General features: G+C 39.7%; 1 protein-coding gene across 1 annotated transcript in view; it reads right to left on the bottom strand.

The window, feature by feature from the left end:
* The window catches only part of lrp1bb (low density lipoprotein receptor-related protein 1Bb), a 157185-nt gene that overhangs the window by 14254 nt on the left and 117189 nt on the right, over positions 1–25742 (bottom strand). The window contains exons 64-82 of the mRNA XM_028590475.1: positions 24969–25088; positions 24073–24192; positions 21843–21959; positions 20569–20675; positions 14665–14797; positions 13032–13138; positions 12788–12920; positions 12251–12373; positions 11974–12096; positions 9889–10029; positions 9463–9597; positions 9013–9132; positions 8584–8825; positions 8010–8233; positions 7053–7159; positions 5152–5268; positions 4737–4910; positions 1963–2088; positions 1397–1561 (exon numbers count right to left, since the gene is read on the bottom strand). Coding sequence (XP_028446276.1) covers positions 1397–1561; positions 1963–2088; positions 4737–4910; positions 5152–5268; positions 7053–7159; positions 8010–8233; positions 8584–8825; positions 9013–9132; positions 9463–9597; positions 9889–10029; positions 11974–12096; positions 12251–12373; positions 12788–12920; positions 13032–13138; positions 14665–14797; positions 20569–20675; positions 21843–21959; positions 24073–24192; positions 24969–25088 — 2634 coding nt within the window. The remainder of the gene's footprint in view (positions 1–1396; positions 1562–1962; positions 2089–4736; positions 4911–5151; positions 5269–7052; positions 7160–8009; positions 8234–8583; positions 8826–9012; positions 9133–9462; positions 9598–9888; positions 10030–11973; positions 12097–12250; positions 12374–12787; positions 12921–13031; positions 13139–14664; positions 14798–20568; positions 20676–21842; positions 21960–24072; positions 24193–24968; positions 25089–25742) is intronic.

Genomic DNA, 25742 nt, shown 5'->3' on the forward strand with positions numbered 1-25742 from the left:
AAAAATATCACTTTGCTTCCTGTCCAGATTTTATTCTATACTTTAAAAAGGCCTGCAGAGAATGAAAGATGACCTATTTGAAGGAATAAGTGTTTATTAAAAACCATTTGCATCAAAAGCCCACCATTTGTATCTCTCTAACTATTTGGCGTAACTGCTATGACTTACCCAAACATACTGCTCGGTTTCTCATTTTATTTATGAGTGTCATTCAATGAACACATCTTTAATAATTTGAAACCACTTGAATAAGGCTCTGCCATTATAAAACATTAATGTGGGAACACAAACCACACTTTTTGTATCAGGGCAATTGCTCTGGTGAATCTTTTTTTCTTTATTTTTATCACAAATGGAAATGGAGATGTTGTGTGTAATTGCTATGATGGAGGAGATGATGTTCAGGCTTATAATTCAACGATAATATGTTTAAAGGGGCTGTACATCCTGATTCAATTCCACCGCTGACATCTCAGGATATTGGCTAAATTGTGGGGTAGAACTGGTTTGTTCCAGAACCCAACCTGGAGGAAGCTTGTTATTTGAGGCTTCTTTGACAGTAACATCAATGACAAAACCTGCTCAACTGGCAGATGTGGTAAATGTGAGCCAAAGTGAGAAAAGCGTGGAAGTTTAAAGGAAGACAAATGTGGTTGAATGTCATCATGCACTGGGTCAGCGTGCAGGAGAAAAAAATAAAATGTCTGTCTGTGGTGGGAACAGCTTTTCACAGCAAGTTTGGTCTGCCCACAGCTGAATATCAAGGATTACATGAAGTACGGCAATATGGCCAAAATCTTCTATCCTGATATTGGTCATTTCATATCTCGATAACAATATATCATGATGTAGCATGTTTTCTAGTAATTCAATAAATACATAAATAGTCTATATGGAATAACCATATGGTAAAACCTATTTTGACATGCCCCTGTGTGAATTATATAATTGACAAAGTAATCTGATTACAATAGTTTGATTTAACTACACTGGGGTATTTCTAGACACAGAATGCTTGGGTGTAGGCATGCAGGAGTTGAACAATAAAGCTGAATGAATGAATGAAGAAAATCCTGCACACTGCTGTTGGAAAACACAAATCACAATTTATTTTAACAAACATTTGGCTTCCAAGAGTGACCTTTACACATTATGATCCACCATTATTATGCAGAGAGAACCCAGTCCTGCTGTATGCACTATTGTGGGGTAATGGAGCTTAAAGGTTGGAACAGCTTGTGACTGGAAGGTTGTCATTTGGAGTCCAGTTTGTTAATCACACTGAACTGAGTGGTAATGCAAAGTAGAGATGAATCAACAAAGACTGGACACAAAGACAGTAGTGCCAATAACATATACTTCAATTGCAGGGAAGTATATTTTGAAGCAGACTTACCCAGAGGTGAGCCCATGCAGGTGCCTCCATTTAGGCAGTAGTCTGTACAGTGGTTGACCTCACAGCGCTCCCCTGAAAAGTCAGGCCAGCAGTAGCACCTCCAGTCTCCCTTTTCATTGGCTAAACAGCGGCCTCCATTCTCGCAGGGTGGACGGCACAGTTCACCTTCACAACAGCAAAGCCCTATGACTTACTGTGCTGCTGTGTGTAGCAAGTCAATCACTCAAAACAGTGCTATGCTGCTATTGTCAGACAGCAACAACCATAGAGGTATGAAGCTGAAAAACCTGCATGCACAAGGTAGCATTTTTCAACCACAACATGCATCATTCTTCGCAATACAGTGTGTCCAACCGATCAAAAACTATGGATGTCTGCTCAAACTTTATTTTATTTATTTTTGACAAGTTTCCAATGCTGCTACATGCAGTGTTTAGTGCATATCAAAATCTCCTGAAAATGAAAAAAAATTCTGATTATCACACCACAAGCGAGGGTTTCCATCATCCACCATTATAGCTGCGGCAAAATTATATAAGTGATCCAAGATGCAAGAGTAGGCTTACCTGAGATAATGGCATCACTACAGGTGCTATTGACCAGTACCTTCCCCTCTGGACAGGTACAGCTGGCACCCGCTGGGTTGAGCAGACACATGAAATCACAAGTCATTCTCAGGCAGGGATTTGATGCTGTGGAGAAAGTAAAAAAAAAAAAGATAATCTGTCAGTCTGGCTTGAGATGACAAAGACCCTTTTGTTTGTGAAAAGTGTGTTTGCTTTTTCTTAGAGTGAAGCTATTTATTTCAAGGGTTTTAATTTCTGTGTTGAAGAGTGTTATTTTCTTGAAGCCCAGAGAAACATAAGGCTAAAGCATATGAATAACTTCACACAGGCCTCTTCTCCAGATTGAATAATCAACAATTGTGTAACGTGTTAAGAATTGTCTGTTGTCTAATTGATTAGCTGCACTTTGAAGTGCTCTTCCTTCTGCAGCCTACACTGAGTAGACAAAATAATGTAAACACGTCATAAAAAGTACTCTGAATTAATCAAAATAGCAAACACTTCAACAAAGGCGGGTTGCATTTGGTTCACTATGGTAATTGGAATGTGTAAGCTATAAAAGAGGCCTGGCAATCACTACTTTAAAATTCTTTGAATTTTAAATAACCAAGACCTCTAACAGAGCGCTAAAGACCAAACTGTCCAAACTGCAGGTGCATTACACAAAAACTGCAGATTGTTTAAAAACTGCGCTGATGTCTCTGACTATCATTAATGGTTCCACAGTATACACTCATGATAATGAGTTCTTAGAGTTCTTAAACAAGGATGAAAGGGATGAAAGCCCAGAACAAATCTAAATGGTTGTTAGGGTTTTGCTGAAGATATCATGTCATAGCTTTTTTGCAGGCTGTGCACATCTTCCGTTCACAGACTTCACACTACACACTACACAATAAATGGCTGGCTTAATGAGTCTCTGGGGAATGGAACAGCCGCCCTTTAAGTGAAAAACTGACCAAGACTGAGCTGTCTGATGTTCTCTAACCATTAACACCAGAGATGTAACAAATAACTGAAGTTGGTCTACTACATGAAGAAAGTGAGAGGACATGGTTGTATTGATTAACTCTGTCTCAGGAAACAGATGGGTGCGTTTCATGTTGCACTCCTGAAACAGTAACACGCCTCAAAGAGAGCTTCTATCAACCTTAATTTGACAGAGCATGTGCTGTTTCTCTATATATTATTTAACCAATAGGCATAATTTAAATAGATAGTATGTATTTACTTTAATCAATTTAATACCGTAATTACCATAGTTTTAGTATATCTCATCCTATACTTTCATTCTGTGTTGTTTATATGTAACTAAGGTCAAAACAACCACAATCACCCTTGAACATCCACACAAAGACACAAACCAGACACCATTCAGTTAATTAATACTTCATATAACTAATTTTATATTCCTTCGAATAACTGTTTATGATGACCTTCAACAAACCCTCTCCACATGCACCTTGTACAAGTGCCTTCTATTAACATGTTATGTACATACTATTGGCTATAATGGCTTTCTTTGACACTCTCCAGCTTGTTAGATGCCATTCTTTATTATATTATATATAAAGTAAAAATTTACCAAAAACAGTATTTCTTAGAAAATAAAAAAGTGATACATCTTAAAAACTAAGAAATATATAAACTGGAACTAAAATGTAGGATCTAAATCTAAATGAAATCAATGGAAAAATGTAACATGGAAAAATATAATTCTCCTTTGTCTTGCCACCTTAATTTTGTAATCTCTATAATTCCTCTCTGTAATTCCTCAAAAGATATTATATGCATATACAGCAGCATGAATATTTATTATTTAAAGGAACAACTAGTATGATTTTCCTAAAAAAACTATGTATACTAGGGATGTCACGATTTCTTGAAATCCATTAATTGCGATTATCGAAATCAGAAGCAGGATTGGCAATTCCACCAGTATTTTTTCTCTCTCCCCAACCTTGCTTGCACAAGTCCGAAGATAAAAAAACAACAGACAACAACAGCAGCTAGAATGCAGCTAAAGACACAGGTTAACCTTAGCTTACCAAATGCCTAAAGCTTGACTGTTCCAGACACCATAGCCACTGCCGGAGTCGGAGATGACAGAGAAACCACAGAAAATCTCCGGTGTGGCAACATTTTGCCTTCAGCGTGAGTGAGTTATGTTAACAAACAACGAAGGTAAAGAATGTGTGCTCCGCAGGACTCCATGGTGCCTTCAGGTACACATTGTTAAAATAATGATGCATACAACTGCGCTACTAAAAAAAAACTATTGCAAAGTATCTAGTGGCCCTTATTGTGGCTTTGCCGTCCCTGTTAAAAAAAAAATGTTTTAATCAAAGATGTAATCGAATTGTGGATTTGAAGAATAGTGACACCTCTAATGTATACGTATACAAAAATAATCCCTCTCAATCATCACTTAGACCCACTAGAAGTGTGTGGCGGTGTCTGCATCTGCAGAGACCATGCCTGTATTTTTTATTTTGCTGTTTTCAAGACGTTTCTGGGTGTCAACCTCTACAAAAACTTAGTGACCAGGTCTGCATGCATCCAAGAGGAAGCTATGAAATAGATGGACAAAGCGCCCAAAAAACACAAATATAGCAAGGCAAAACGACAAGCGGACAAAGTTGTAAATCTGTCACCTGCTGGTGAGCACCGTAACCCTCGTTGAGCCGGGGCCAACTTTGAATGTTGTGTTTACAAACCGCAACTGACTACTCCTACTCATTCTGCCTTTAAAACTTAAAAAAAAGACAACTTACCATCTTGTTGTTTGTAACGATGGGAGATCAAAACATTAGTGGGCTTCTCCATCCCCAAATTGAAAAATTCCACCGACTGTTTGCCATACTTGTGAATCTTGAAGACCTCGTGTTTCAGTCCAGTTCCGTAGATGTAGTCTTCAAATATATCAATTCTATATGGTTGGGAAATTCCTGTAAATCCAGCAAAGAAAGCAGAAAATAACAAGTAACCCTTTTAGAACACTTGCAGACTTGAGATGATGAACGTTTGTATCTTGTGTAGGCAGATTGTTCTCAATACACATTGTTTTGAAGCTTACCCTTCTGAGACACAAAAGCAGTGCTGTTGATAACAAGTTAAAGAAACCAAAGTGCAGCATTGATATTATGTGTTTAAAAGAAGAACTTGTGCTATGTTTTCAGTTGTCTTTACCGTGTCTGTCACTGATTGTCACCAGAGGGTCCGAGCCATCCAGTCTCATGCTCCCTATCTGTGAGAGCTCAGGATCTGCCCAGTATAATCGCTGGTTGAAATAATCAATGGCCAGCCCTGTGGGAGGATGAAGAAAAGAGATTAATTTGACAAACTTGACAAATTACACAGGGATCGAAAATGGAATTCCTCAATGGAGGAGACCTTGAGGTCAGACTAGTTATATGAATGTTGCAGATGAACAGGATGTGGAGGCAGGGTTTCTCTTGTTTATATCTCCCTCTGGCTGTTTGCATTCAACATCCGTTTTGCTTGTGTCAAAAATAACAGTCGATCTACCATCGTGCCGTGCTTACATTACAATTTTAAATCAGTGACTCACTTTCACTTTCTCCCAAAAGTCTGACTGGATAATTGAGCACCTGGCTGGGGCGTTTAAATAGGTTTGCATTTTTCCACAGATGATGAATTCCTCTTTCTGTGACCAAGACAGAGCATGGGTCCCTTGAATTAAAAGCTGCTCTTCAAAACTAGATCAGCACTAAGTGTCTCCCTATAGACACACCAACACATTTTCGAGTGGCTGTAAAGTGTTCCTTACTTATAAATGCTAACGTTTTGACTTTAAAAGCTGTGACTGCACTGGCTGTGCAATAATATGCAGTGTATACATATGGTACATATAAACATATGAATATTCACCATAGTTCCACAATAATAAATGGGTCTCATGGGTATCCATCCAGCACTATAACCAATGCAATACAGAGCAGGTTACATCTTTCTGTGGCATTTCTTTAGTCAGCCAGTCTCTACATATACTGATCCACTTCCTTTGTTCCTTTGTCAGATCATCCAAGTTGTGGTTTCTGTTGCCTGTTACCTGTCTGCCAACTCCTGCCTTTTGCCTGTTCCCTGAATGGTCAAGTCTGCATTGCTTGCTTGCCTGCCTGCCTTCCTGTAGGCTAGATTACCTCAATAAACCTCTGAAATCATCATACAATCAGCTACTTCAAATGGTTGCATTTGGGTCCTATCCTTGTTGTCCTGCATTTTCAACCATGAAAAATGTAGTATTAGCTAATAAGGTTGGCAGCCAATTCAATATCGTACAGTGATTTGTATATTTAGTGAATTACCGAGACATGCATGCAGTGCATCACATGTCACAGAGATCACAATGGTTTCATTACTTCCTTATCTGTGCTTGTGATGGAATAACGTCCTGGCTGTGACTAACAATGTCTATTCTATTGTATTTCTATTTATTATAGACATATGGATGTGAATTTTTCCTATGTGCACAGATGAATAGTTCAATGTGGTTTAACTGGACGATTGAGGTACTGATCCAACTTAAAACCATTTGTAGCAAAATTCAAACAACTGTGTTTTGTGTTATTTAATAATTTTTTCCTCCCTAATTTATTTTCATACACTGTAAATGTAAGGCAAAATTTAATTTCTTCTGGTGTTACTCTTAACCTATCGCTACTTCATCCCTACCCATGTAATCACTGAACTTTCAGCTCAGTGATTACATATGCAAGCACTTAACTGTTGTCAAAGAGTCCCAGTACTGCAGACATTTTCCCTCAAAATATTATTATTTAAATGTTTTTAAATTACATAGTATGAAAAGTAAGAAATGTGACCAAACATAGATGTGAATACATTGGGCTTGAATGAGTGTCTTGAGGAGTTTGGACAACCAACAACACTAGCAATATTTTTGTAGGCGTGTCCCCTTTTTGTTTGCCGTGAACTTACACAAGGATGTGTATGCACATGCACAAGCCTTTCATGTTTCTGCCAATAATTTCACACTGTTTCACTGATTGATGACTGGTGGCAGTAACACATAAATCATTTATGGACTTAAAAGAAAAAAAAAAACCTACCAGTGGGTCTCCTGAGATTTTTCTCCAGGAGCACTCTGCGTAAGGAGCCATCCATGGCAGATTCCTCTATATGAGAGTGATCACCTATTACGCTCCAGTACATCATCCTGCAACAAAGAGAAATACTGTACCTCCCTGTCTTCTTGTAAATGTCATAGACAGTATGCATAGAAATGTAAAGGCCTATACAGCCACCCTTTGTGCCTATACAGCCTAATAAATGAATGCATATAACACTCATATAGCCTGATAATGTCCAGCTGCTACAGCAACACATTTTGTTTCTCAGTACAGATTCTTATAAATCCTATTGTCCTTGGTGATGATGTCATATCTAACGACCTAATGTAAGTGCAATTCCAAAACTAATAAATTGCAGAAAATGTTTTTACATCTTCACTTGCCAACTAACGAAGTATTAGATGGTGATGCGGCTGATGAGAACATTTGGAAAGCCTCAAGATTCATTGTGTGAGTGATGCATCACAACCATACGTGGGTGTGAAGGCTTTGTTGTTGAAGGGCACCTTTCATAGAGCTGGTGTGAGTAGTAACACTAAGTGTAATGTAATAGGTAACAGATAAAGCTACTTCCACTGCAGCTGAGTAATTAATTAATTGCTTACACTGACATTTTCAATGACCATTGAGCAATGGTTAATTGGTTACATTTTTCAAATTACATTGCTTTCCTAAGGTATTGCAAATTGATCCACTGACAAAATGTGCACAGAAAAAGGTCCATATCTTAATGTGTTTGCCAACCTCAAAGCTATCTTGATGGCCAAGAGTGAACTTTTCTGAGCTGGTTCACATTACAGTGCTTAGCCAGTAAAAGGCTTTTATTGAGAGGCAACATAAAGGCATGTTTGGCAAGACATGTTGCCTAATTGTTGATAGGAGTGATTATCTCCATCGTAGGAAAAAAAAAAAAACTGAATGTCAACAACAACTTACCCTCTGACTGGGTTGACAGTGATGGCGTATGGCTCTCCCGCTATGTCAGTAATCAAACGGGTGCAATTTGGTCCCTTAAGTTGCCCCACATTTATGGAATATCGTAATTTAGTCCAGTGGGCTGTGTAATAGCTGAACCAGTGCATCCGAGAGTGATCAGTCCAATAGATGTTGCCTGTGATCCAGTCAGCAGAAATATCTCTGGGTCGACGGAAGTCTGAACACTGCAACCAATAATAGCCACAAAGTCAGGTGCTCTGTTCAACTTTGTGTGCATACATTCACTTGCATTCACAAATAGCAAGGAGATATTTGGTATTACTTTGAATTGACAGACAACATGAGCATTTTTTAGCTTAATGCTTTTCATATCTGTAGTAAGAACTACACATATTTAGGGATTATTTTTGACACATTACAATAGCTTTTTAAAATAAGTAGTTTTGTTTATTCTTTTTATCCATATTTTGTCAACAATTTAACCCATTGAGTTGAAAAAATATGCAACAGACATTACAAATTTGATATGATGCAATGTTGTATAAAAAAAATGCCACACATTAGATATACTTACAATGTTTCTGACATTTGTTTTAGTTTGACTTCTTTCTAGATTGTCTTTGTAAAAAATTCCACCAGGGTTAAATTGGGTAGCCCAGATAAACCTTTGGTGGTGAAACAGAGCATCCATTCCAATAATGCGGGCATTGTCCTCGATGTGTGTGAGCAGTTTGTGTCCATGGCTCTGGTTAAATGGATACACAAAACTTCGGATTTCAGTATCATTAGCAATGTAGAGCACTCGATCTTCTGGTCCTGCCCGGTGAGTTATTAATATGTAAAAAAAAAGAAAACAAAAGAACATTGGCTAAATTCCATTTGGGTATTTGACAACAAATGCAGTTTAACATTGCACTTATTTTACAATGAGGGTAATATCGCTAAATTAACAAGTATGCAGAGTACACCAAAGAATGTTTAATATTAAACTTTAGAATCATACCTTTTGCTATGCAATTGCCATTGATCTCCTTATAATTCCGGTCACATGTGCACTTAAACGACCCTTTAGTGTTTGTGCAGTAATGAGGACATGTGTCAAACTGTAGGCATTCATTTATCTCTGGAAAAAAAAAGAGACTCATGTTATTAGGAAAGAAAGTGTAAGGTAACGGACATCCAGCCAAAAAAAAGCTTCCATCCTGCGGAATTTCCACCGGCACCGGCGCAATCCCGGAAGTGGACTATAATATTAGCTAAAAAAATTTGAATGAGTTTTTTCATAAGACAAAACCCCAGTGAATATCTTGTCATAATGTGACACCTGGCAGTATTTGCAACAAAAACATAACTATTACCATATATTAACCTGGCTGATCTATTCTTGTTAACCCAACAGTCCAGTACAAAATGTTGACAATGGGAATAAAGAATAAAAGTGATGATACAGTACCTTCACATAGGCCTGTCTGTTGGTTCCTTTTAAATCCAGGTTTGCACTGGCATATAGCATTAGCATTTGTCTGGTTGCAAATGGCATCCTCTCCACATGGATTTGTTTTCTTTCCACATACATCTCCGCTGGAAACTACAAATAGGCAGACAGGACTTTGATTACACGTCAGTCCTCTGTGTCTTATACACCTGCTGTGTTTTGCTTTTGATGTGCAAAAGCTGAGAGGGCATCATCTTCTATTCAAATAGTACACAGCACACGTCAAACACGGCATACATATATTACCATAAATAACAAAACGTCACATTTTAAAACGAGGAGATTGCTGTGCTTCTCTATAACATCATGGTACATTCAAAACTTTTCATCTCTTGCGAAAGCTTCTTTGATCTGTTTGCTCAAGTCAACTGCTGCTGTGCTTACAGGCCTTGCAGTCTTGCTCGTCCGAGCCGCCATCGCCGCAGTCGCTGAATAGGTCGCACTGCAGCTGGATTGGGATGCAGCGTTGGTTACTGCAGGTGAACTCCGTCTTCCCACAAGGCCGAGGTCTTCTGGCCACCACCTCTGTTTTAGACACACAGCATCAGTTGAAAAAGACAACTCAAAACCTAACTCCGTGCAGTGCCAAATATTCAACTGCAAATATGTTGCTTTCAGTTTCAAAATACGTTGTAGTAGAAGATGATAGTTCTGAAATGTGAACCAGGGGACAGAGCTTATTGACAATTATTTCCTTCTTTTTAATTTAAGATTATTTCTTTGGGCATTTCCACCTTTAATGGATAGAACAGCTGAGATATGAAAGGGGAGAAAGATGGGGAAGACATGCAGGAAACCGTCACAATTATTTACTTCTAATTCAATCATTACTTTCACTTTTACCTCACTGCATTTTGAAAATAAATGTGATCCCCTAAGTTCCCCGATTACCTTGGTTACTTGCTGAAAAACAAATAATTTTGTAGACAATACCTTTTTGTTCAACTTTAAAAATGTATCTATTAGCGTAAGTGAATTTTTAGCCATTTTCAAAACACATCAAATCACAGAGACAGCTGTTTGCAAATTTTTAAGGCTAAAGAATGTTGAGTTACTTTGTATATATTTTGTTTTTGGTCAATGATTCACTTAAATTATACCAGGAAAGAATTATACCAGCAAAGAATATGAGTTTGACATCCACCCCGAGCACAACAGAGGGATGAAAGGGAAAGAACAAAGTGAAGTGGTAGAGAGGTGGATGGAGGGAACGCTGGGATTAAGGTGAGACTGAAGGGAAGGACCGGGGGTTGAGAAGCACACGATGGTGAGAGGTAATGGAGTGAGGTAAGAGATGGATGGATGTATCAATGGAATCAGAAAGGGAGATGAATTGACGACAGAAGGAATGAATGAGTGAAGAAAGAGAGAAGTGATCTGTCCCTTCCTTTTCTGTCTGCTTGGTGTGATCGTTCACACCAAGCTTGTGTTGGGGAAACATGTCAGGACACTATAAGAGGACCGGCAGCCGTTATGCCTTTGGGCATATCAGAGAAAATAAAGTCATTTTCAACACAAAAATCACCCCACATAAAACAACTAAACTATGGTAAGTACACCACATGGTTTACAATGCAGCTTGCAATTCTCTCATTTACACACAGTGGCAGTTACACCCACTGCTTTCCATTTGTAAGCAAATCATCAACCTTGAGCACATGCAGCTAACTATTGGTATGAAAGAAATATGAATGCAAAATATGTTTTTCGTGATTCTCAAACTGTGCAGGATTGTATGATTAAATGACATACTGTACATATGTAAATGGTACTTTCAGTACTAGGCAAAGTCAGTTCAAGGCCAAGAATCCTCTTATGCATTAGAAATCAGGCCCGTGCGACTTTAAGACCCCATTCAACATGTTATCAGAGAAACTCTGCTAAGCATGCTAACATTTATCAACCTGGTCAGTGTTTAATATTCTATAGTAAAGGATACCACATGGGCACGAGAAAAACGTTATGTTATTAGTCCAGCTGTTGTTGGTGGCAAAAATAGAATAATAAAAAAAAATCCTACTAACCCTTTTTTTTCTTCTTTTTCCTGGATATATTTACCTTATCAGCCCTAAAAAATGATACGAGTTAAACAAGCTGAGATAGAAAAATTACTAGACAGGAAAAATCAGTGAGGGGTCGAGCCACTTGTTAAGAAGCCAGTTTGGAGTTGACTTTTAAGTTTTGTTACGTCATTTCCTGTCTCCATCAAAAACCAACAGTGACCATGGGTTGCCACGTTCTGTCCGAGCCCAAACTAATTCCAATTAAGCTTTTCTATGAGAATGAAATGGTATCTGCACCTCTGTGGGTCAAGGACAAGTGCATCAGGGGAGCATCTTTGTCAAATAATAGAAGTAGAGTTCTGCACTCTGTTTAATAAACTGACAATAACTTTAATTGTATTTTCCCGTGAAGATTTTCTTAGTACAGATGTAATATCAGATCTGTATTGGTGCATTCTGTGCTCACCACACTCTTCTTCATCCGAGTTGTCACCACAGTCATCCACTTTGTTGCAGACTTGATCTGTGCGCAGACACACGTGATCATTTCTGCAACGGAAGGGCCTTGTAGGAGGGCAGGGAAGTTTTGCTGGAAATGAAAAGACAAGTTAAAAAACTGTGTGCAATCTTTTATGAAAAAACAATGAAATATTCCCTCTTGGAAAATAGAAAAGTAGTGGTTTATAAAATATGCATCAGCTGTCTTCAAAGGAAAAGCGTTTTGAGTGGCAGTTTCAACCCACCACACATGTCTCTGTCTTCGTCAGAATTATCTCCACAATCGTCCTTGCCATCACACACCCACGTGTGGAGTTTGCATAAAGTGTTGTTGCAAATAAATTCATCTGCCCGGCAGAAGAAAGCACCTGCAATTACACAGATAAATCCCCAAGACTTTTAACCATCTAAGTTAGGTAGAGAAGTGCATTCAAGCTATTAGAAGATATGACTGAAAATCTGTCTATGACACAATACAATGACAGACAATTTAACATAATGTTCAGACAGCCCATGATCATTTAGCCAAGTTTGAATCTATTCATCTCATCTCAAGTCTTTCATTCTCATTATGTTGTTCTCGGTTGTTCTGTCTCCTTTATATTAAACGCTTTGAAATGGTTCACATGCCTCATCTGTTCAATAACATTTGCAGCGTAAAGATTTAAGATAGCATATGAGAATAATCTTTTTTACCTTCAGGGTTGAAAAACCCCAAATATCGGTCTTCCAAAACATACCACAACACATTGACTGTCATGTGAGGTCACACTCACACCTACCCTGGTTGCAGTTTTCCTCATCACTGTGGTCCATGCAGTCCAACACGTCGTCGCAGCGCCAGCGCCGAGGGATGCAGTGGGCACGGTTCAGGCAGAGAAACTCATCTTCTCTGCACTCCTTTACACAGCCAATCTGTCAGCATAGAAATCATTAAAACTGTCCATTCTAGTAATGATGCCAGCTGCAATCAGAAAAAACCAAAACAAATTCTTTTTTTTTGGTTGCTTTTGAAGCTTTACTGACCTCATCTGAGCCATCCAGACAGTTGTCATGTCCATCACACCGCAGGCTGGCTAACACACAACCTCCGCTGGCACATACGTACTCGTTGACGGAACACGAAGGGGCTACTGGAGAAGGGCAAAGGACATCAGTCAACAACTCGTCTTTTCTCAACTACAAAACCACTCCGGTGAGAGCCTTTTACTGTAGGTTCTTGCTCTATGAACAAGTGGAAAACTCTACATGAAGCTAATGCTGACTGAAAATGTGGTTTCTTGGAGAGGAATGATTGAAACTTGTCACTCCTAAATACTGTATGATGTCATCCTGCAGGTCAAAGAGCTTATACTGTGTGCTCCGTTTGTCTGAACACAGTCCTTGAACAGCACTTGGCCAGTAATTACAATCTGAACTCTACAGAGCAAGTCAGCTGAACTGAGGCCATCTTTACTCCTCCACAAAACTATCTCATATTGCATTGCAGAACATTTGATTTTCAGGTCTGCATTTAGCAGGAAACTACATTGAGAAAATTGAGAATGTTTCTAAAAATCACTGTTACAGTTTTTAAACTGTTTTATCTTCATACTTTGTATTGTATACTGCACAGTACCTTAACGTTACCTTGGCCAAAACAATTTTACTTAAAATAACTTCATGAGCATGTTGAACGATGTGGTAACCTTATAACGTTCCCCCACCAAGCATTAGCATGAGCTACTTCTCAATGCAGCATATAACGTTAAGCTGGATCGATTGATATTGAAATGTATCAATAAATAAGGTCTCTGCTGTATTACTGTGTTGTAAGTGGCATGTAATTGATGACAAAATGATGCTGTGTGGCAGAAAGCTGTATTACAGGTTACTGAGTATTATTCTTTCTGTGACATTGTATTATTTACAATTACTCTCAAACGGATCATCTGGGTTCCCGTGTTTTGAAGGAAGTCTGAGGAACCAGAGCGGTCAAAGGTTATATGATGCCAATGACAGACGACTAAATGAAACGTCCCGTGTCATTAAAATAAAATAACAAATTTCCCTGGGTTCGAACATTGTTGGAAACATTTGGGATAGTATAGGTAGACAATTCAACAAAATGTATAACATAGGTACAGTCCTTTTAGACATTTTAATGCCGAAATATTACATCTTGTACCTTTAAGGATGAAGAAATGTACACACTTCTTCAACCATTTCCTAATGAGTTTATGTGGTATGATATAAGGCCAATGTTATAAACATAATGGATTTATGTCCATGACATGAGGGCTACCTTCTTTCAAATTCTAACATTGATAAGGGAACATTTGTCACAAGTGCGGCTTTGCCATTGTTCTTTAGGATAGCAATGACCTTACACAGGGCAACACTGAATCTCTCACTGACTCACACTCAGTACCTTTCCCAGCTAATGACATCGACAAGATAACCTTTTCTTTCACCTAAAGCAGAATAATTAAATTGACTTAATTGTATGAACTCCACTCTTAGGGAGAAGAACAATATATTCCAGAGGATTACAAGGTTTACAAACAGGCATTGAGTGTTCTATGCACCAAGTTCTATTCACTAAGTTGTGCACAGAAGTATACCTTTACTGTATACATCTTATGATTCTTTTACAAACTAGAGGAAATTAGTTTTGCACCTGTTTCCTGGCAGTTGTTCTCATCTTCCCCCATCTTGCAGTCTTCTTGGCCATCACACAGCCACTTGAGCGAGATGCAGAGGTTGTTGTGACACCGGAACTGGTCAACTGCACAGTGTGCCTCACAGCCTTTCTGTAAGTGAAAACAGTAAGGACATAATGTAAATATATGGTAGAAAATCATTGTCACAAAAAGATTATTAAACAGTACATGTTACCTGTTAGAAGAAAACACTTTAAATCAGTGAAAATATTAAAGGTACCACTGACGATGTCATTGTTGTTAAGTACTATCCTCAAGGCAGGGCTCACTGTACATTGTCTTAGAACTTCAGGGCTTGAAAGGGTAAGTAGGTGAAGACACCCTAAGGCTTGTAGACTGTAAATCCTCTTTTAAAGTTGTATTGCTTTAGGACCTGGGAGAGTAGCTCATTTATTTATTATGCACTTTTCCTATCCATTCACAAAACATCAATGATGAACAATACTCTGCTGTTGTTCTATATCCAGTAGGCCAAGTTAATTATTTAATAAGCCTAGTTTATGGCCTTAACTCTAACGTGTTTTGTAATATTACCCATGTGTGTGTGTGTATATGTGTGTAATATATAGGAAGCCAACCCCAGGTTTCAGAACAAGTTTTCTCAGCATGGAGTTTCTCCCCACTGTATTAGTGTTTTTTCGGCACTGTATCTGCCATTTTTGCAGTTTCCTGATCCGGATGCGTGCTCACCACAATCTGTGGTTCTTACGATCTGGCACCTGGTCGCTATGTTTTTATAGAGGTCGACGACAAGACACACGGCAAAGTAAAAAAATACAGGGCAGGGTCTCAGCAGATCCAGACATCGCCACACACTTCTAGTGGGCCATAAGTGATGATTGGGAAGGATTATTTTGTATGAGTCAATTGCTGTGTTTTTTTTTTGTAAAAATTCTACTCATTTTGCCTTTAATGTTTCACACTGGTTGCATCTGTTTGTGATAGTAAAATAAAAGTCAAAACTATTTTACTCCATGAGTAACACTATGAATAACCACTGTAATGCTGATTGAAATGCGACTGTCTTTCCTGAAACTATTTGCCTGCACGGACCCAGAAAGTTGGCAGTGGGTAAAAATATAATAAAGGGGTTAATTAGGGTTTCACTGCTTCGCATGGAAATGTATTATACAGTATATAACAAATAAAATGCTGTGCAGAGCAACACATTTGTTATGTGCGTAGCTATATTTAAGTTTTTCTCTGTGCTTGTGAGTTAGCAAAAGATAATCTATGTGCTGCTCAAAGTAAAATGAAAGGCTGGTATGATTGGAGAGCTGAGAGCAGAGTTTTCACCCCAGGTGATAAAGTGTTGGTTTTATTACCGATCCCTGGTTCCAGTCTGCACGCTTACTTTAGTGGCCCCTATATTGTCCAGAAGAAAGTAAGTGACCGTGATTACCTCATTGCTACTCCAGTCTGGAGTTGTTACGGCGCGGGGAACGTCTGTCCCTCCACGGTTGAAAATCGGAAACACAACGGCCCTTTTAAGGGCCACTCAAGTCTTTCTAAAGAGCAGTTTCCCCTCAACCTAGCAGCCCTTGTTCCCACTGAACATTACGCTGATAATATGACAGATGTTCCCCACACAAGCACACACCAGGTCACCGCTGCTCGCGGAGTGGCACCGCTCTCTCACTATGCAGACAGCGGGAGCAGACGCCATGCCGCTACACTTAGCACTGCTCAGTTCTCCTCCTCCCCCTGGCTATGCCAGTGGGATGAGGACGACGATGACCCGCCCCCATTCGACAGGGCCCTACCATGGGCTGGGCGACACGTTCTACCCACGTCTCGCCCAGCGGCGGGACGGGCCCTGCGCTTCCTGCTAGCTGTGTCTGTGAACAACACACAGACATGCGCACGCCCGCTCTCAGAGCACAGCGCGGCATGGATCAGACTGACACACATGGACTCGTGGATGTCAAAACTGATATCACGGGCTACACACTCCAGTTCGCCTCCCCCCCGCCTCGCTTTGCGGGCGTGTTGGAGACAACTGTGTCGTCCCAGGCGGAATCAGACGCCATGACGTCAGAATTACGGGAACTGCTGTCAAAGGGAACAATTTCCCGAGTTCCTCCGGGGGAGGAGAACGTGGGTTTTTACTCCCGATACTTTCTCATTAAGTAGAAGGGATAAACCCAAAGCCCTGTTCACAAATGAGGCCCCGTCGTATGTATAATTGTATATATTATGTACATATGTATATGTTTTTTGTCGCTATTATACAATCACCACATGTGCCGCTTTATGTTTTCTTCTGCCCCCTCCCCTCCCCCCCTACTCTTTGTGTCTGGGAGGAACTCGGGCGTCCCATAATTATCAATCATGTATTTCCCTCATCAATCATGCACGCCTGCATTCTCGGCTTGGGCTTTCAGCCAGCTAACAGGTCGTTGCCATGGCGGCACATGAGAGATAAAGTGACAGTAAGGGAAAATATTTAGTCTATGTTCCACTTGTGGGATCTGTCGCAGGTGGCATTGACTACATGAGCTTCACCCTAACCCACAGCGTGGCTTAGAGGGCGAAGCCTATACGAAATAGAACGATAGTTACGTTATTGTAACTCCAGATTCTATGAGTATAGGCGTAGCCCTCTAAGATTCGGGCCACCTGCTCCTATTGCATTAGCTGAAGAAAAAGCTGATGTTGGGAGCAGAGCAACGGGTCCGCCCTGTTTTTATACAGTAATTGCGGACGTAGTTGAAGCCCGTGCGGCACGCGAGGGCGGGAAAGAAAATCTTCACGACTGCGCATGCGTGAAGGGATAAACCCAAAGCGTGGCTTAGAGGGCTACGCCTATACTCATAGAATCTGGAGTTACAATAACGTAACTATCGTTCTCCCTACTTGTTGGTTGACAAATCTGACCACTTTTGCACAGATTTCCAAAAAGTGAATGCCGTGACAATACCTGACTGCTGTCCTCTGCCTAGGATGGAGGAATGTGTTGACCGTGTTGGTGGTGCTTCATATGTAACTAAGCTTGATCTACTAAAAGGGTACTGGCAAGTTCCACTAATTGACCGAGCTAAAGAGATATCCGCTTTTGTAACACCACATGATTTTTTGCAGTATACAGTGATGGCTTTCGGGACCTTCCAGAGGCTGGTTAATACCATATTGTCTGGTCTCTCTGGCTGTGAAGCTTATTTGGATGACTTGATAATATACTCAAATTCTTGGCAAAGTCATATTCATCAACTAGAGGAAGTGTTTAAGTGGCTAAGCAAAGCGAACCCGATTCTTCACCTGGCAAAGTGTGACTTTGGTCAAGCAACTGTGGTCTATCTGGGAAAAATCGTGGGCCGAGGTGAAGTGCGTCCAATCCAGTCCAAGGTGGAGTCGATTTGGGCTTTTTCAGTTCCTGGTTCCAGACGAGACCTGAAATGTTTCCTCGGGATGGCCGGATATTACAGAGGGTTCTGTAAAAACTTTTCGGCTGTAGCTGCACCATTGACTGACCTGCTTATCCCAAAAGTTTGATTTGTTTGGTCGGACAGATGTAACTATGCTTTTCAACAGATTAAAGCCCTGATGACTGATGCTCCTGTGCTTGCGGCGCCTAATTTTGATCAGCCATTCAAACTGGCAATTGATGCGAGCGAATTGGGAACGGGAGCTGTTCTGCTCCAAGATAGCGCTGATGGAGTAGAACATCCTGTGTTCTCCTAAAAGTTAAATCGCCATCAGCGCGTGTACTCAACGATCAAATAAGAGGCCCTTGCGATGATTCTGGCTTTAAACCATTTTGAGGTGTATGTTGGGTAATCTAATGTTCCCGGCACTTTTTACTGATCGTAATCCTCTCGTGTTTTTGCAGACAATGCGTAACACAAATCAAAGGCTGATGCGCTGGAGTATTTTTATGCAAGCCTTCAATGTAGACATTAAGCACATCTGTGGCAGTGATAATGTTGTGGCTGACGCATTGTCGCGTCTTTAATCATGTTGTATTGTTGGTGATCAGTGGCGATTTCTTTAAGACTGTAAGGGAAGCTCAGCTTCCCCTAAAATGTCTAAAATTTTAATGGTCAAATATGTACTATTGTGTTAACATTTTATTGACTAAAATGCGTTAGAATACGTTCATCTCGAAGATGAGTTGGTTCAGAATTGGCTTACTCGATTTCCTTCTCATACATTCCCGTAGCGTCTCCCCAGCATTTCCCCGTTGAAGCCTAGCATCCGTTGACTTCAAAGGGGCTGCTTTGAGCAGTTTTTTTCAGTGCCTCGAAACTAGACGGTCATTGGATAAATGCTGCGATTATGTCCCGCCCACGGACGCTCAGCGTCTCTGGGGGTCAATGGAGCAGTGGGCTGGCCTGGACGCTGGGCTTCTGCGTGATGATTGGAGGACTGTATCTCCTTTTGATTGACAGTGATTTTGTACTATAAAAAGTCGCCGAAGAGCTCAGCTCAGTCCCATAGAGGATTTTACAAGTCTAGTTGAAAGACAAACTGCTGCAACCTGTTTCTTGGTATTTGCTTGGGGAATTTGCTAGCCAATTTTCATCATACATTTCATACAATTATACACCACATTCCTTGTTTCAGTTAAACCTAATTCCAACATTTCCTCCTTCGAGTTTAAAATTGTTTTGTTTGATTGTTTGTTCATTCATTCATTCATTCATACAGTAGGCTAGGCTAGTGTTGTAGGGGTGGGGGGAGTTCTGGGTCCGACGGCCCTTGATGGGTTGGCTCAGGCATCTTCCCTTCTTTTGTTCTTTTTGGCCAGACCTCCATACTCCCATAGTTTTGGTTTAATCAACCATAGTTAAATTGTGAATAAACTTGAATTTACTTGAATTAATCTTCGGGTTTGGTGTTATTCATTATGTTGATGTTCACATTTAGCCTGTTTGCTGTGGCCGTAACAACGTTACAAGAATAATGAATCAATAACAATCATTTGTCCTTGAATTATACATTGCACTGAATCTTTACCACTTATTGAGCATTCTTTGTATGGATCCTGCAAAAATCTGTTTACACCGTCCAATGCCACATAAAGGCCCATTTAAGTTAATTTCTTCACATATTACAAGAGCGTAAAATTACAATGGCAATTTGAAGCTTCACAAATTTAGATATTCAAGCATGTTCATGAACAAAAGAAGCAGTCTTTGTTTCACTGAAAGGCATGGGGAATTAGAATTTTCTGAAGCAAATAAACACAAGGTATTTCATGCACTAATGTACTTGAAGGTACAATAACTCATCACAAAGATATTTTCTGCCCAGAATTGTTGGAATATGGCAACCATGACGAGTAGATTTGGATCAACACAATGAATTGTCTAGAATGGGACTATTTTGTTTGCAAGTGGCAATATACCCTTCTAATTTTATCTTAATTTCCAATTGGGATATTTAATCTGTACTTGGGCTGCAAGATCAGATACTAACACACATTTCCAAGAGATCAACTACAGAGTAAATCACAGTATCCATAAGTAAATACTGCAATGTAGACTGTATACACTGTAATTAGAATGTCTCTTTACAATATTACCTTTAATGTAAACTGAACGGTAAATTTCGTATTAGCAAGTATTGCCAAGCCTAATAATGTAAGAAATTGGTTACTAAGTGATGATATAAGCCATGTGCTTGGAATGATTTCTATTCACATCGACAAAAGGGAAAACTGTATGCCAGAAAAGGCCAAATGTCTGAAATGTTGATGCTGGACTTAAAAGGGTTCTTCTTTTGGAGCCATTTTGAAGTGTGCAATATTTTTTTCTTAATGTAGTGTCTTGCTAATATCTGTGCCTCATTAGCAGCCCTCATGTGGGTTTACCTTCCTCTTTGATTTATAAGTAAGTGGTACACATATCTCAAACACTGGCCTCATCTGAATTATCCAGGCAGTCATAGTCTCCATCACAGCGGAATCGGGAGGAGATGCAGTCTCCGTTAGCGCAGGCAAAGTCCTTGTGGTTGCAGGTGACTGGCTCTAAGTCGAGAAAAACAAATACATAATTATGCCAAACTGATTCTTCATTGCAGCATTATACATAAACATTACACACCCCCGATGAAGTTATCGGCCAAATGTTCCGTGTTGGCAAAGCCATCGTTTTAGCTAATTACAGTCATTTTGTATTACAAGTGGAGAAACTGGCAAAGCTGATCAAGATGTAAAACACATTCATTTCTGCTCTCACAATGGAGGGTGCAAGATACTTTCTGAAGCCAAAAAGCTTGCGTGTGCCATTTAATGCAAATCTGTCCCTGAGGACAATATTAGGGCGCAGCTAAACAGCTGCATCAGAACCAATGTCTGGGACCCTCCCCTTCTTATCATGGACTGTTAGCTAACACAGGGTGTGTGTTATGAGTTGTGCTGCAACAGAGATTCCCAGCAGGCATTGCAGCAAAAGCTGATTTGCAGCCTCTCCACTGTCCGCTGGTCCACCTGCTTAATTCTTTGCCATCCAACACTTGACTGGCTTTTATTTGCATTTTAAGAGTCATTAATAGGTATAAGGAATAAGCATCTTATCAATCACATAAATGATGCACACTCAGCAATACAAACGGAAGGCATGCACCTACTCATATGACGTATTGTATAGGCAAACATTTCCACACACACACAAAGACTTGGATGCACAAAAAATATGGAATTTTTTAAGAGTTACTAGTATCATTTCATGAGTAAATAAAAGTTTTCTTCTAAAAGCGATGATGAATATCTGAACAAAAGGGAATATGAGCTTGGTAAATTACAGAGAAGAGATGATAAGAGCTCAGGAGTTCATAACTCATAGTATTCTCAGAGAAACAGCACGGATAACAAGAATATGCTTTAAGGAGAGTTGAGCCTGGCTGAGTCGATATTGGGAAACATTACCCAGGGTGGACAGATACAAAAGAGTGTGTGTGTGTGTGTGTGTGTGTGTGTGTGTGTGCGTGTGTGCGTGTGTGAGAGAGAGAGAGAGAGAGAGAGAGAGAGAGAGAGATAGGTGGTAGGGTGGTTATAGTGATGGGAGGAGGGGAACTCAGGCATCATCAGAGAAGTCCAATTCTTCACGGCCTAAGTGCGTGCAGAACGTCAGCAGTGTATGCTGTATACACGAACAAACTAAGCTGCCAGAAAGTGAAGGAGCCAGGTACTCACTGCAGTTCTTCTCATCTGAGTTGTCTCCACAGTCATTCTGGCTGTCACACCTCCAGTGGTCTGGGATGCAGTTGTTATTCTCGCAGTGGAATTCATGAGGTCCGCAGGTCTTTTCATCTTTTTCATCAGGAGCAAACAAACATGAAGATGAAAATGGCTTCAAAGAGCATGAATATTAATTGTGTGCTAGCTATCATATTTTCTACGTGTAATCCTCGTTTCCTCAGGGTTTCCCCAAGCTAGTCTGACACTGAGTTCAAAACACACTCCAGCACTCCAGAGGCTAACACACCGTAAGATGAAATACCTGACTGTGCTACCAATCATCCTCAACAGAATTAGTGACAGGAAGTTGGCAAAATATCTTCAAGAAAACATCCAAGAGAATTTCACAACACAACAAATGATGAAGCATTTGATTTTGGTTTTGCTATACTGTTTTTGTTTCAGTGTGTGGAAAGAAACAGCTCAGAAAACATTTTAATAAAAAAAAAAAAAAAAAAACACTTTACGCAATTTACTCAAAATACCAAGCCTGGTAATCAGACAAATGAATTCAAAGATGTGGGCAGCAATTCAGAGGTCTGGATCCAGGCTACATAATTTCAATCACACAATCCAATAAATATGGATTTAAGAATCTAACTGTGTTTTGGGGTGGCCTCTAGCTCACCCAGTAAGAGCGTTCGCCCCATGTTGGCGCATTTGAATCCAACCTGCTGCCCTTTGCTGCGTGTCATCCCCCATCTCTCTCCCCCTTTCAAGTCTATCTACTGTCTCTTCATAATAAAGGGGGAAAAGCCCCCAAAAATTAATCTTAAAAAAAAAAAAAAAGAATCTAACTGTTTTGAATCTGTTTGCTGTATTCTGTTTAACTGGAATGTATAGTAAGTATGTGTGTATGTGTGTGTGTGTGTGTGTGTGTGTGGCAACAAGGGCTTGCTGTTGTGAGAAAAATTATAGTATTAAGTATTTCAGTCTTGAATAGGGCATTTCAGTGTTAAACCTTCTTCCAGAGTTAGAATTATCCAAAATATCTGCATTCATGTCAAAAAGAACAGATGCTTTGATATTTGCTCCAGCAATACTTCCTCAGAATGGCTTTTCAAAGTCAAACTGAGAGCTTGCTTTTAACAAGTCATTTCAGTGCAGACATAATCAGGGATAATAGCCAAGGTAACGCTGTTATCAGTTAGGGAAAAGATGCGTCAAAAGGGGAAGGTGGCAGATTCTGCCTGGATCTCTTTCCAACATGACAGCAGGAGGAGAGAATCAAAAAAAAAAAAAAAAAGCAGGGAATCAGGGAAAGCTGAGAGCAGCAGCGGAGGACACGAGGCAGCAATTCATTAGGAAGCAGCTCAATCACTAACAGCATATAAAAGATGTGACACAGGGAAAAAAAGCTATATTTTCCTGCTCAGTCAGAGCTCATTACGGTGCTAACAAGCACAACTTCTTTAAACAGTCTGAGGTAGTTCAAAGGGAAAATAAAATAGCTATGAAGCAGTATTATCTCTTTTAAGTGCTCTGAAGTGGTGAGAACTTTTTAGGTGATGAATTATCAGATGACAATGACAAACGCTGCCGATAATACAGTTTGAGGGGCTTGGTGAACTACACAAAGTGGGATAAACATTTACTACAGACTCACACCCACACCGGGGGTGATTTGTGCCATGCCAGTGCGAACATACATATGTTTTGAAAGTCCCATTGTGCAACTATTTTCACAATAAGATAATTAATGTAAAAAAAGACACTGTACATCATGACAGACTTTGTGTCCGAAGTTATATTGGATCTCTTTAAAAGGGAAATTTGGTCCAACGGCTTCTTAGTAAGAGCTCTGTATTTTTGTGGAGTTGTCCTGACTGTAGAATTCTGTCTCTTTACAAAGCAAGCAAATATGAATTTTTTTTTTTCTACTGAGGAATAAAAAGTTCCCAAGGTGCCTCTGCCCTAGTAATAATGGATTTTGTGTTAGTGAGGTCACTCACAGCAGCTAAACTGGGATTATAATGCTGAGCTCTTATTGGAGAGAGGGACAGCAGTCCTTCATAGAATTCTCCCTCAGCACATCAGATAGGCGTTGAGAACACATACAAGGACTGAGTCGGACCAGAGTGAAGCCAAGTGTAAAATTAATTCAGATTAAATCAGACTCCCCGCCTTTAACTGAAAAATAAGTGAAGTGGTGTGATATATGGTTAAGTGGGTTTCCACAACTCACCGCAATTAGCCTCGTCTGACCCGTCTGCGCAGTCAGGGTCCTCATCACAAACCCAAAGTTTGGAGATGCAATGCATGGAGGCCTTGCACTGGAACTGGTCTGGAGAGCAGGTGCTTTCAGCTGTAGGCAGAGTGACCGGCAGTGTGTTTGGGTGTGTAGAAATAACCAGAGTAATCTGAGTGAAAACTACAGTGATATACGAACCAGTGAGGCAGCCATTCATTTATTTTTTTCAAAGCACTGGCATACCTTTTTAGTGTATAATTATAGCAAGCAGTTGCTTGTTATTAAACCTCACATTGTTTCAGTGGTGCAGTGCTCATTACAAACGTGCATTCAAAACCACATCCAATCATTGTGGAAGTCTAAGAAGGGGTGAAGTAATTAGCTTCCCACTAATGAAAGCCTTTTTTTAAAGTCGCTCTTTCTCTTCCTTACTTTATTGCATCCTCTCCCCTCCACTCTGACCCCTCTTGCAATCACATGCAAGACAAATGTACTAGTCTGAAAGACTTGAATGGCGGTGTGATATTCTGATGAGTTACATCATAGCAGAGAAAATCTGTTCTTATCCTCAGAGTGATTCCATAACTAATCCATTTTCAGAGGAACAAGCCATAACAAGGGCTGCCTTTGGAATATCTAATGAAGACTATGTAATGTTAATGGCTTCATACAGTGTCAAAGCACTGCAATAAATCAAACATGTCAAAAAGACAATAAGGGTGATTTATTTGAATCCACTAGATTATATCTTTTAAACAAAAATATCAAAAACCTTAAAAAATTGACTTTTATCGAGGCATTTGCTGCAATGTAAGGGCAGATTACCAGGTCTAAAAGCTCAAAGCTATTTCTAAGACAATGAGTCTTTAAGTAATAAAGTAGTGTCTTACGGCAGTCTGTCTCATCCTCTCCATCGCCACAATCGTCCTGACCGTTGCAGCGCAGGTTAAGAGGGATGCATTTCTGTTTCCTGTTGCACTTGAATTGGCCTGATAGACAGATGTATGTCTCTGAAAGAGAAAACGGGAGGTTGCATCAATAAGAAATGCTGGGAGCCCAGACAAAGCTCAGCATCTAAACTACGACTACCAACTGGTAGTGATTTACCCTACAATACAGCCAGTTTCTGAATACTCTAATTACATTTATTGTTAAATATTTTGTAAACACACATTGTCTGCTAATGAAGCATTTTACATTTGCAGTTTGTATTAAATAAACAGAAGTGGATACACATCAAGAAAACAGGATTAGTTCTTTCACTATTTACTATACTCATTATTGGATAATCTACTTTATCAAATATTTTTCCAATTAATCCAGACTATATGTTAACAAACTGTGAACATGTGATTCCCACAATGTTCTAAGGACCCAAAGTGACATTTTAAAATATTTTAAAATTGTCTGACCAACAAAGCCCAACAATTTTCAATTTACTTAATTTTGCATGATAAATTATTCAAACCATTAATGATAAAAAAACGGTCTCGATTAATTCACAAATTGTTTTATCACAAAATACTACCATCGGCAAAAAATGACAAAAGACGTCACATCAATGCACACACAGTTTAATAGATTCTGTAAGTGAGACAGGTTTCTGGCAATTGCAGAAAACAGCACAGCAATAAATGCCAAAACGTTAAAAAGAACCTCTTAGA

The sequence above is a fragment of the Perca flavescens genome, chromosome 11 (genome assembly GCF_004354835.1).
Source record: "Perca flavescens isolate YP-PL-M2 chromosome 11, PFLA_1.0, whole genome shotgun sequence".
Lineage (NCBI taxonomy): Eukaryota > Metazoa > Chordata > Actinopteri > Perciformes > Percidae > Perca > Perca flavescens.